General features: G+C 48.5%; 1 protein-coding gene across 3 annotated transcripts in view; it reads right to left on the minus strand.

Moving 5' to 3' along the window:
- Window positions 1-2,008: 2,008 nt before the first annotated feature.
- immt (inner membrane protein, mitochondrial (mitofilin)) overlaps window positions 2,009-13,503 on the minus strand; it is a 39,107-nt gene continuing 27,612 nt past the window's right edge. For 2 of the 3 annotated variants that reach the window (XM_079250519.1, XM_079250518.1), the window contains exons 11-14: window positions 12,757-12,980; window positions 11,494-11,625; window positions 8,851-8,980; window positions 2,009-2,846 (exon numbers count right to left, since the gene is read on the minus strand). In XM_079250519.1, the coding sequence (XP_079106645.1) occupies window positions 2,242-2,846; window positions 8,851-8,980; window positions 11,494-11,625; window positions 12,757-12,980 (1,091 nt within the window). In that variant the 3' untranslated portion in view covers window positions 2,009-2,241. The remainder of the gene's footprint in view (window positions 2,847-8,850; window positions 8,981-11,493; window positions 11,626-12,756; window positions 12,981-13,503) is intronic. The other variant, XM_079250520.1, reaches the window with a different exon arrangement.

Consider the following 13,503-nt stretch of genomic DNA (forward strand, 5'->3'; position numbering starts at 1 on the left):
GAGGGCGTTTCCCGACAGGAGGGCGATTCCGACAGGAGGGCGTTTCCCGACAGGAGGGCGATTCCGACAGGAGGGCGTTTCCGACAGGAGGGCGTTTCCCGACAGGAGGGCGATTCCGACAGTATGGTGTTTCCCGAGAGGAGGGCGATTCCGACAGTATGGTGTTTCCCGAGAGGAGGGCGATTCCGACAGTATGGTGTTTCCCAACAGGAGGGCATTTCCGACAGGAGGGCGTTTCCGACAGTAGGGCGTTTCCAACAGGAGGGCGTTTCCCAACAGGAGGGCGTTTCCAACAGGAAGGCGTTTCCCGACAAGAGGGCGTTTCCCACCGGGGGGCGTTTCCCGACAGTAGGGCGTTTCCAACAGGAGGGCGTTTCCCAACAAGAGGGCGTTTCCGACAGTAGGGCGTTTCCAACAGGAGGGCGTTTCCCAACAAGAGGGCATTTCCCACCAGGGGGGCGTTTCCCGACAGGGGGGCGTTTCCCGTTCTGACAGATGACGCAGCACCAGCACTGCCAACACTTTGAATCAGTTACGTCATTTCTGGTCTCTCATTGGAGAGTACAAAGAGTCATTGGTCACGTGACGGCAGAGATTTCACACCAAGTCCGTCTCATTTGAAGGAAACGGGCTTCGGTGGTTCTGTTTCAAACGTACCATCTCTAAACATTGCTCACAGACATTGCTTGAGCAAAGAGGGAGAAGGTATCATTTAATCTGAGCTGACAGCAAGATATGCTCACACAACAAAAAATGTCAACTGAATGACAAAACTCCTCTTTTCCAATGATGCACTGCTTACATATGCTACAGACTAAACCAATCACACAAAGCTGAATGAGCAACACATACCTTCAGGCAGTTTCTTAATCCTGGTCCTCGGGGCCTACTGCCTACACGTTTTATTTAATACGAACTCCAGAACACCTGATGCAGATTAACTTTACTGCTTGCCATGTTCAATGAAAACCTGATAATTAGCCACTGGTAGCAACCTTTTCAGTAAAACAAGAAGCCAACATGTCTGCAGTCAGCGTGGCAGGAGGCTTCGCAGCTGCTGGAAAAAGACAGTTAAAGGCCATGAACAGCTGGCGTGTGTTGGGAGCATTGTGGATCTGGTTCTGATAAAAGTCTATGTTGGAGACTGAGAGGTTCTGCTGGTACTCTGACAAGTCAGATCTTTTGATTTGTGCCACTTTTTCTGCTGCCCTGAGACTAGTTTTGTGCCACCAGCCATAGTACTGCCCATTTGCCATCCCTAGAACCCAATGCAAGGGGGTTGCTATTGGACAACTTTAGAATACCAAATGGACTATGTTGGGGGTGGAAACTTAAAAGGCCATAACTGGGTTGGGCTTTGACATTGAGTCCGGTACATTGATCACTTTCACCAAGTCTTGACGATACCTACTAGGATCCCGAAGATATAAAGCCTCGGTCCAAATGCCATCCCCAAAATTCTCCATTGGCAATCCCCATAACACTGTGATCCAAGCCCTCTGATTGACTGATGACCTGTCTCGGGTGTCATCAATGATTGCTGGATAGGCTCCAGCCTCCTTAATCGGTATTAGCGGTTCGGAAAAGGAATGACTGAACTGTGATCCAAGGATGACAACTGGATCAGTAACCTATCAGAACTTTGTTCTGCATGGCTGAAACCTCCGAGCTCCATGAGAACTTTCACTGGGTGTTGGAGCAGCTATCCCTCTAAAAGTCTGCCACCCCACGGCGAACTCCTGAACTGCGAGACGGTTGACTGAGTAGGGGTAGGTAGGGATGGAGAACCAGATGGAAAACAACCAGTCAGCTGGTAAAATAAATATAAGCGGACGAGGACTCCGCTTCCCTTCATGTGGACACCTTGCCGTGTTTTTGGACATTGTTGCAGATTTAATTTTGAAGTTAAAATCAGACAGATGATAAAAACAAAGATTTCTGCTGTTCTCTGCAGTTTCAGTAATTAACAGAACTTTTGACTCAAAGACATCACACAAATTTCTTTTCATGATTTATTTAGTGCGACATGCACAATTTGCATCGGGATGTATAAGTTAATGTCGGTGTTGTGAACATGACGTTCGCAAAACAAAGGAAACAAAGCTGAAGGAAATACTTATGTTAAACTAAAGTGTGGAACATCATTACCAGGTCAACCCCCCACAAACACTTTTATTTCTCTCGTCTGACTCGCAAACTTTCCCTCGATCCCTTTAAGGTGTTCCTGGTCCAGCTGTCCATCTATGGGACCTGAGTGGTCCCTAAGCCAACTGCGTTTGCATAAGCAGAAAGCAAACTGACCACTTGCCGGGTTTCCAGAGTGAGTCTGGCTTCAGTCAGCCAGTCCTCCACCACCCTCCTGGCCTCCCCTCTTAACTGGTTTACCAGTTTAGCTGCTAACTCCAGATCCCCGTGCTCTAAGCAATAGCTGGCATATGAAAGGAGCTTGAATGGGTCTAAATCCTCGCCACTCAGCTGGGTGGGCGGGACTTCCTGCTGAGCCTCAAACAGCAGTGCAGCCTGAAGGTAGGACAGGAAATATTGGTACAGAGAGTTGTGGGATTCATCAATGAGAGCGACCTTCCGTACCAGCGATCGCAAAGAGTTGAAGCGTGCGCGTAGAGACGCTTCACTGTACACGCCGCGCTGCAGCGACTCTTTAGGAAGAGCGGATGCCAGAGCCAGGGCGAAGTCATCCTGGCAGCCGTCTCGTACGGCCTGAGCAGCGGCCTCCAGAGGAGCCGTGGGCATGTCGGCGCCGGCCGTCTTCAAGGTGTAACTGAGAGCTTCCACAGAAAGCCACAGCTGATGAGCCTTTCGGGCCTCCTCCTCAGCCACCACATGGCCTGCAGTATGAAGAAGAGATATTTCATCACAGATCTGAGAGAAACACACGCACACACTGCATCCAGATGTTAAACATTTGTTCACATAATGGATGTCACACCTCCGAAACATTTAGACTGGTCCAAAAACCAGTTTCAGCATTTCTCCAGTAATTTACAGAAACAAGTAGGAACAGAATTGTTCTTTATTATTCCACAAAAGGAAGAAGGATTCTGCAGTGTTAAACTAACATGGGAGTGAGGTCCTCCCCCAAGTGGAGGGGTTCAAATGTAGGCCTTTCGCAGTAAGTCAACTCAAGAAAAAATGTTTGCCGGACGCAATCATTTTTATCTGTCTTTCTTTTCTCTCACCCAAAGTGAGAGAGTGAATGAGTGCTGCATTTGTTTTAAGACGATATTAACTAAACACGGCAATACAACAAATTTTCACCTATACTGAAAACACAATCATCAACTGCAGTTTTCCCAGCTGGGAAGAACTGAATAAACTATCTCCGTCTTCCCGATAGTCCACGATCGGTGTTTAACCGACAGAGTAAATACAACCAGGACAACATGGTGTGCACTCAGCGTGGTCAGTAAAGCCTTTAATATTGTTAAAAAGGCGACATTTTTAAAAATGTTGCAAACAGTTTGCAGCCAGTATAAACTGCCTGGATGAACTTTCATGTTACTAACAGCATTTCCACAACTTTACAATGAAATTCTACCATTCCACCTCCGTTCCAGTCCAAACATGTCCCCTTATACGGCCACAGACTATGTAACTGTGTTACACGGTGTTTGGAGACCAGATGTTCCAGATAACCACGTTGCCAAAACCCCAGGAGAAACCCTGATCTGTTTCAGCAGACTGGGGACTGGATGAGTCCAGTCTGCACATGCAGCTAAATGTTCATTAAAGATTAGAGTCTGTTGATCTCTGAAAGGGTGTACTCGCATTATTATGGAATTATTGTTATTTTAGTTGAAAATGGTCTCAAAATGACAACAATAAGCACTTAGTGCAATATTATCTATAACCAAACTTCTTTTTGCTTGTCATTCTTCTTGATTTCAATAGGAAAAAGCAACACAGTGGGCAGACCATCATTCTCCTGCTATAATGACCAAGACAACAAGTAAAAAGATCAATAAAAACAATAAAAATTAACAAAATTTATAATGGATTACTTTTACTTGGAAAAAAATGAATAGATTTTTCAAAAAAAAAAAAAAAAAAAGATTTTAAAACTGTGAAGCAAAAAATCCCGATATTCGATTTTTTGCTTCGATTTTCCCGCCCTATTATCTATCGCAATAATTTCTAAGACAATCACACGCCAAAATGTGTTTCCATGACAGGCCTATTCAAATATCTTGGGGTCTTGTTCACGAGTGAGGGAAGGATGGAGCGTGAGATCGACAGACGGATCGGTGAGGCATCTGCAGTAATGCGGACTCTGCGCCGGTCTGTCGTGGTGAAGAAGGAGCTGAGCCAGAAGGTGAAGCTCTCGATTTACCAGTCGATCTACGTTCCTACCCTCACCTATGGTCATGAGCTGTGGGTCGTGACCGAAAGAAGGAGATCTCGTATACAGGCGGCTGAAATGGGTTTCCTCCGCAGGGTGGCCGGGCTCACCCTTAGAGATAGGGTGAGGAGCTCGGTCATCCGGGAGGAGATCAGAGTAGAGCCGCTGCTCCTCCGCATCGAGAGGAACCAGTTGAGGTGGCTCAGGCATCTGGTCAGGATGCCTCCTGGACCTCCCTGGTGAGGTGTTCCAGGCACGTCCCTCTGGGAGGAGACCCCGGGGAAGACCCAGGACACGCTGGAGGGATTACATCTCTCGGCTGGCCTGGGAACGCCTCGGGATCCCCCCGCAGAGTTGGCAAATGTGGCTGGGGAGAGGGAAGTCTGGGTTTCCCTGCTTAGGCTGCTGCCCCCATGACCCGACCCCGGATAAGCTGCAGAAGATGGATGGAATGACCTTTTTTTTGTCTTCACCTTTATCAACAATGACTGCTGTGGATGGAAGCTACCTTACACAGAACAGAACCAGAACTTCTCTATAATTTTTTTGAAAGCTCTGTGTGTTTTTTACATGGCAGGATAGTGGACACGGCTGAGGTCAGTGCTGACTAGTGGTAATGCCCCACTATAAAGTGGTTTACAACTGTCTGAAAACACCAGAAGAAGAAACAAACTTTTGTACTTTTCTCAGGTTCTTCTGATGATTTTTATCTGGCGGTTTCTGCAGTTTTTTTCCTCTTTCTGTTTATCCTTTTCTTCTCTGGTCTGTTCCTTTCTGTGGTTGTGTGTCAGCTATACAACTCAACACTGCTCCCATGATTTCTGGTGGGATTGCAGCGCTTTTTGCGTCACGTTTTGAATAGCTAAGCTGCTTGAAAACTGACCAAGCTGTGTGTGTGACCAACTTAGGAGATAGACGAAACCGTTGTCCGTCTGTGTATCCGTCTTTTGCATTCAACATAAAAGGGGCTCCATGGTTCTGGTTCAGCAGAGCAGACTGGACCTTTCTCAACAGACTAGTTCTGCAACATGTTGGTTCAGACACTGAAGGATCTCAGCCTCCTCCAGAAGTAGAGTCTGCTCTACATGCAGACTCTACATGCATCAGGTTGGCAGTTCCGGTCCAGGCTGTTGTCAGGCTGAACTGGGAGGTTCTTGAAATTCTTCTACCTCTTGTCCCAGGATGGAAACTGGGTTTTGTTTCTTCCTGAAGTCAACAGCCGTCTCTTTAGTTGTGTTTGATTGTTCCTTCAGCACCTCATTAACTGGCTGATCAGTTATCTGTCCTCAGCTCTCAATCACTCAGAGTAATCAGAGTATTTCTGCTGATACTCCCTACGGCTGCAGAGTAATCAGAGTATTTCTGCAGACGGCAGGACTCAGAGCTGGACTGGAGCTCTGACAGTTCCCGGACTGGTTCCGGGACTGGTTCTGGGACTGGTTCCGGGACTGGTTCCGGGACTGGTTCCCGGACTGGTTCCCGGACTGGTTCCGGGACTGGTTCCGGGACTGGTTCCCGGACTAGTTCCCGGACTAGTTCCCGGACTAGTTCCGGGACTGATTCCGGGACTGATTCCGGGACTGATTCCGGGGCTGGTTCCGGGGCTGGTTCCGGGGCTGGTTCCCGGACTGGTTCCCGGACTGGTTCCGGGGCTGGTTCCGGGGCTGGTTCCGGGGCTGGTTCCGGGGCTGGTTCCGGGACTAGTTCCCGGACTAGTTCCCGGACTAGTTCCGGGGCTGGTTCTGGGGCTGGTTCCGGGACTGGTTCCGGGGCTGGTTCTGGGGCTGGTTCCGGGGCTGGTTCCGGGGCTGGTTCCGGGGCTGGTTCTGGGACTGGTTCTGGGACTGGTTCCGGGACTAGTTCCGGGGCTGGTTCCGGGGCTGGTTCCGGGGCTGGTTCCGGGGCTGGTTCCGGGGCCTGGTCCCGGGGCCTGGTCCCGGGGCTGGTTCTGGGACTGGTTCTGGGGCCTGGTCCCGGGGCTGGTTCTGGGACTGGTTCTGGGACTGGTTCTGGGGCCGGTTCTGGGCCTGGTTCTGGGGCCGGTTCTGGGGCTGGTCCCGGGGCTGGTTCCGGGGCTGGTTCTGGGGCTGGTTCCGGGGCTGGTTCTGGGGCTGGTTCTGGGGCTGGTTCTGGGGCCGGTTCTGGGGCTGGTCCCGGGGCTGGTTCCGGGGCTGGTCCCGGGGCTGGTCCCGGGGCTGGTCCCGGGGCTGGTTCTGGGACTGGTTCTGGGCCTGGTTCTGGGACCGTCCCTTGTGGCGCTCAGCTGCTGCCTTCAGGCTGTAGGCATGAATCCAGGTGTGTGTGGAGGTTTCACCTGGAAGTTATGGAGCTTCTCACATAACACAGCAGGTGATCACATGATCCTCATAGTGCTTCCTGATTGGTCCAGATGGGAGTGGTCTTTCTGAAGCAGGTAGGAGCCCAAGACCATTACAAGCAGCAGACTGTAGTGAGTGATGGAGGTGTTGACCCGAGGTGAGACAATCAGAGTCTCTGCCGGGTCGGCAATGGGCTTCCCTGCCATTGCCCCCAGGAGGTCCCTGTGTATCCACAGCACACAGAGACCAGATTCCAGAGCAGAACCTTTAAGCTCTGAACTCTAAAACTGTATAAGATACTGGATGTATCCTCAGCACACCTGGATAAATGGACTCTTCTTCCTTTCTAAATTAATCCAAGACTTTGATCGTTTTTCAGATGTGAAATCCACAGAAGTTAGCAAGTTAGTTCATTTCTGTGATTCCTTGGATGGAGCAATGGCGCCATCTAGCAGACACCCTCGAACAGGTTGAGATATGCATTTCAGGCTGATTAAATACACTGGGATAAACATTATATGCTGTTGTTATTAACAACTGACTCAAAGTAAGAACTTGTTGTGTGGAAATGATTTCTTGACCCACCAGGTCCGTGGAAAGTAAAAATCATGAAATGTCTTGATGAAATGTCTTGTACCTGTTAACAAACCTTTTCCCCGTTTGACAGCAGCAAAACTGTTCTAAGGTTCATGTTTATAAGGATCATTCATACTTCTTCTCATCTATAAATGGATTTTATAGACATGTTTTGAGGTTGGAAAAATGTTAAGTTTAATTCCCCAAGAAATTAGTATTTTGACCAAACCTTCAGACCCCATGTCCTGACCCCTGTGCTCTGATTGGATAATCTAAAGTCCGCCCCAGAGCGCCGGCAAATTTAACTGCGGGTCTTCCCCGAACTCGCTCTCTTACCTTTTTGTCTTTTTTTTTTCTTCTCTTGTTTTTTTTTCTCTCTCGTTTTCTTTTGTTTTTCTCTTGTTTTTTCTTTCGTTTTCATTTGATGTTTGCTTTAGTTGTGTTTTTGTCCGTCTGGCGTCATGTTCGTTTTTATTACAGTAAGCTCGCTCGACTGCTTAACACCAGAAAACTCATCCAATTCTGGCTGAACAATTTTTGCTTCTGACACACCATCGAAGCTGCTCTCCCGGCCCACAAAGACTGTGACCAGTAACGTACGGACGACCCGAACGTTACTGCTCCAAATGTTTGCACCATTTTTAAAAATGTCGCCTTTTTAACAACATTAAAGGCTTTACCGACCACGCTGAGTGCACACCATGTTGTCCAATTCAGTATTTGATGCTTGCTGACGCTATTTCTGGTTTACATTATTAATTTCATTTGTGCCTGATGATTTTAACCGGTGTGGTTTTAATAAAGTGTGTTATATTTTAAGAAGTCGTGGTCGATCTTTAAGGAGGTGATTTGTTCCGTCTGACGAGAACTTACAGTAAGCGTATTTAGACTGATGGTTATCTGTTATTAGACAAATATCATTGTCATATTCCCTGCCTGACCGTATAACAAATTTAGGGAAGGGTGGTGCCCCGAGATCGTCCGCTTGTCTAAGGACACAGAGAATTAATAATTAAAACACCCACTGTCGCTCCGACATTGGATCCCAGGTTAACGTTAATGATAATACGCTACACTGACTCAGACTGGTGTTGACAAGGTCCTGAAGAATCCACCATAGTGGTTCTGAGCAGGTTTTCAGAACCCTGGAGCAGAAACCATCTGGACCTGCAGCCTTGTTCTGGTTCTGTCCTGAACCTGACTGCAGGAGACAGACAGGCTAGAGGTGGAGGCAGAGGATGTCTCAGTATGTCCTGATGTGGAGGGATTTAAGGTCCATCTGTTGGGCAGCAGAATCCGAGCCAATACTGCACTGAGTTCAGTCAGAGGCTTCTTCAGACAGGTATTTCCTGTCATTATCTATACATACTAGTTCTAACAGAAGGTCTGAGAAGGGTCAGACCAATCATCCATCAATCATCGCATTCACATCCCTGCTCCCAGGTGGACTGGTTTGGTCCAGTAGGTTCAGTTCTGATCACAGTTCAGGTGTTTTTAAGCTTTTTGCTGTTGAATAAAGTTGTTCCATCATTTTCTGTCCCCTCCTCTCCAACCCCTTCCATAAGTAACACAAAGACTACATATATTCATGCATCTTACTGTCAATGGCCTCCTCCATGCCCTTCAGCCTGGCATAGGCAGAGTTCATATCCAGAGTGAAGTTATCCAACTGCTCCTGGCTCAGCTGACGATGGCGGGTTTCCTGCTCCAGCATCTTACTGCTCAGCACCTAAAAATAATCCCAACACATGAGGAAAAGTGGTGGAATGCCTTGAAGATGTCACTGCATTGAATAAATAACAGAACTGAATAAACAATGAAGCTCTAAACAACAAATATTTATAAATGGTCTTTGGTCTGTGGAACATCTGCAGTTCAGAGGTCTGCCACCGATGCTGACCGATGAAAACACAGATGGGGAAGACCGCGGGGAACAGCGGGAGTAGGAGACCAGTACAGACCATCACAGCTCCCAGCTGAAGGTGTAAAACCTCCATCCAGGATCTGGTCTGGGATGGATCTGGTCTGGGATGGGTCTGGTCTGGGATGGATCTGGTCTGGGATGGGTCTGGTCTGGGATGGGTCTGGTCTGGGATGGGTCTGGTCTGGGATGGATCTGGTCTGGGATGGGTCTGGTCTGGGATGGGTCTGGTCTGGGATGGGTCTGGTCTGGGATGGGTCTGGTCTGGGATGGATCTGGTCTTTGATGGATCTGGTCTGGGATGGATCTGGTCTGGGATGGGTCTGGTCTGGGATGGATCTGGTCTTTGATGGATCTGGTCTGGGATGGATCTGGTCTGGGATGGATCTGGTCTGGGATGGGTCTGGTCTGGGATGGGTCTGGTCTTTGATGGGTCTGGTCTTTGATGGGTCTGGTCTGGGATGGGTCTGGTCTGGGATGGGTCTGGTCTGGGATGGGTCTGGTCTTTGATGGATCTGGTCTGGGATGGGTCTGGTCTGGGATGGGTCTGGTCTTTGATGGATCTGGTCTGGGATGGGTCTGGTCTGGGATGGATCTGGTCTGGGATGGGTCTGGTCTTTGATGGATCTGGTCTGGGATGGGTCTGGTCTTTGATGGATCTGGTCTTTGATGGATCTGGTCTGGGATGGGTCTGGTCTGGGATGGGTCTGGTCTGGGATGGGTCTGGTCTTTGATGGATCTGGTCTGGGATGGGTCTGGTCTTTGATGGATCTGGTCTTTGATGGATCTGGTCTGGGATGGGTCTGGTCTGGGATGGGTCTGGTCTTTGATGGATCTGGTCTGGGATGGATCTGGTCTGGGATGGGTCTGGTCTGGGATGGGTCTGGTCTTTGATGGATCTGGTCTGGGATGGGTCTGGTCTTTGATGGATCTGGTCTTTGATGGATCTGGTCTGGGATGGGTCTGGTCTGGGATGGGTCTGGTCTTTGATGGATCTGGTCTGGGATGGATCTGGTCTGGGATGGGTCTGGTCTGGGATGGGTCTGGTCTTTGATGGGTCTGGTCTGGGATGGATCTGGTCTGGGATGGGTCTGGTCTGGGATGGGTCTGGTCTTTGATGGATCTGGTCTGGGATGGGTCTGGTCTGGGATGGATCTGGTCTGGGATGGGTCTGGTCTGGGATGGGTCTGGTCTTTGATGGGTCTGGTCTGGGATGGGTCTGGTCTGGGATGGGTCTGGTCTGGGATGGATCTGGTCTTTGATGGATCTGGTCTGGGATGGATCTGGTCTGGGATGGGTCTGGTCTGGGATGGGTCTGGTCTGGGATGGGTCTGGTCTTTGATGGGTCTGGTCTGGGATGGGTCTGGTCTGGGATGGGTCTGGTCTTTGATGGGTCTGGGATGGGATGGGTCTGGTCTTTGATGGGTCTGGGATGGGATGGGTCTGTATGTATCTCCAGTCTATATAGAGCCGCTGTATGTATCTCCAGTCTATATAGAGCCGCTGTATGTATCTCCAGTCTATATAGAGCCGCTGTATGTATCTCCAGTCTATATAGAGCCGCTGTATGTATCTCCAGTCTATATAGAGCCGCTGTATGTATCTCCAGTCTATATAGAGCCGCTGTATGTATCTCCAGTCTATATAGAGCCGCTGTATGTATCTCCAGTCTATATAGAGCCGCTGTATGTATCTCCAGTCTATATAGAGCCGCTGTATGTATCTCCAGTCTATATAGAGCCGCTGTATGTATCTCCAGTCTATATAGAGCCGCTGTATGTATCTCCAGTCTATATAGAGCCGCTGTATGTATCTCCAGTCTATATAGAGCCGCTGTATGTATCTCCAGTCTATATAGAGCCGCTGTATGTATCTCCAGTCTATATAGAGCCGCTGTATGTATCTCCAGTCTATATAGAGCCGCTGTATGTATCTCCAGTCTATATAGAGCCGCTGTATGTATCTCCAGTCTATATAGAGCCGCTGTATGTATCTCCAGTCTATATAGAGCCGCTGTATGTATATTCCTGTGTTATCCAAAGCACTGATCCAGTGAAACGAGATACTTTTGACATTTTCTGCCTCCTGTACAGAGGATCCTCCGCCTCACACTGCAAGGCGTTATTCCCCTCCTGGACAGAGGTGTTTTACAAAGCGGTCGGGAACATGATCACTACTACATGACTCCAGTCCTTCATGCACGTGTTCGGCTGATCGCACCGTTAAACACCAGCCGAAGCTGGAAGCTGTCTGTGCAGCATCTTGGCGTCTGATGTGGGAAATGAGACATGTGCACGTTGGTTGTGTCGCTGTGTGAAGACCTGCTCAGCCTCAGCTCGAAGCTCCTGCTCCTGGACTTTGAGGACGTCTCGAACATGGTCTGTGTGGGCGGCGGCCTGACGACGAAGCTGCGTCCTCATCTCCACCTCCATCACTTCTCTCAACTCAGCCAGCTGCCGACACGGAAACACAGACAGGGAGTCCCGATCGTCCTGGTTTGCAGCTAGCAGAGCAACATTCACATGGAAACAGCTCGAAATATCGGACACCCATAAACTGAGAGTGAAGATAAACTTCCAGAAACACGCAGAGAGCAGCGGGACACACGCAGCGCTGCTAAAGCTCATTTCTGACTTTAAAACTAAAACTCTAAAACTTTCAACGGAAAATTAATAATTACAGGATTTTTTTTAAGTAATTCATCTCAATTAATAAGTTTGATCTCATCACAATAATTACCACAAAAGCTTTTTTTTTTAATATATAAATTATAATCGACCAAATCAAATCACACACATTAACATTCTAGACTCTATTAATGTCTGGAAATGACATTTCTATTGAAAACAGTAGCAAAAGGAATAAAATATATCTGGTTGAAACTGAACATTTTAATGACTAACATCTGTTGCAACACCTTCTCATCCACACACGGCATTAACAACGTGTCTCGTTTTCGGTCTGGTCGCGCAGCAGACGTAACTCTAGCTCTGCACACGCCTCAATGCATGCTTCCAACTCTCCAAAAGCCTCCAGCTGGATCAGAAAAGCCCGCTGCACTGCTGGTCTTTTCAAATCAAATGGATGGAGGGGTCTGAAGGCGCTAAAGAAGCTGAACAATGATTCTGGTGTGTAATCAGTGTAGCAGGAAGTCATTCGAACGCAAACTGCAATTAAATGAGTTCATTATTTTACAGTAATTCATTCATTGTCCCATCCCTGATTATATATATGAATAAAACAATCCTTCATTTTCTACAGCGCTAGTCAGGTTAGCTGGAGTCTACCCTGCAACCATCAGGCGGGCACACCCGGACAGCTCGCAGTAGCGACACAAACGCTCAGACTGACGCGTCCGGAGAACTCAGGGACCCGTTAACCTAACGTGTGTTTGGATGGTGGGAGGACGCCAGACAACGCAGAAAGAAGCCACACATGCAGACTCCAGAAAGGCCACTGTTTCGCGCCTCTGCCTACCCGAGGCTGAACCAGCGACCTGACGTTACATCTACACACTTTACACTGATTCTACCATGCTGGTTATCATGTGGAAGGATCAGAAGTGATGACGGTGAATAAAGCACCTTCCTCTCCTGCTCCAGCCGGGCCTCCTCCTTCACATGCTGCAGTGTCGTGTTTACAGCATTTTCCAGTGTTTTCTGGTCCTCCAGTTTCTGCTGCTCCAGAGCCGCATCGATGTGGATCTGCTCCCTGACTCGCTGCTCCGCTAGCTCCCGGTTCAGCTGGTCGATGCGACGGTGGGCATGCGCGATCAGAGCGTTCAGGTCATCCGTTGATAGTTTACCGGCTCAGACACAACGACACAAAACAGGATTTTACAACCACAACTCCAGCAACACCCAGCGCTCTGCCACATGCAGGTGAAAACAGAAGTCCATCAAGCCACAGATTGTCCCAGTAAAGCAGAAATAACACATCACATGTCACCATATTCTAGCATTCGATGGAACACGTGAGCTGAATGGGATATGAGGGATACTTATATACACCGCTCAAAAAACTACAGGGAACGCTAAAGTACCACGTTGTAGGTCTGAATGAATGAAATATTTTATTAAATACTTTGTTCTTTCCATAGTTGAATGTGCTGACAACAAAATCACAATAATTATCACTGAAAATCAATCGTATCAACCCATGGAGGTCTGGATTTGGAGTTCTACTCCAAATGAAAGTGGAAAAACAGACTACAGGCTGATCCAGCTTTGATGTAATGTCCTTTAAACAAGTCAGAATGAGGCTCAGTAGTGTGTGTGGCCTCCGCGTGCCTGTATGACCTCCCTACAACACCTGGGCATGCTCCTGATGAG

The sequence above is a fragment of the Telmatherina bonti genome, assembly GCF_933228915.1.
Source record: "Telmatherina bonti genome assembly, chromosome: 12".
Taxonomy (NCBI): domain Eukaryota; kingdom Metazoa; phylum Chordata; class Actinopteri; order Atheriniformes; family Telmatherinidae; genus Telmatherina; species Telmatherina bonti.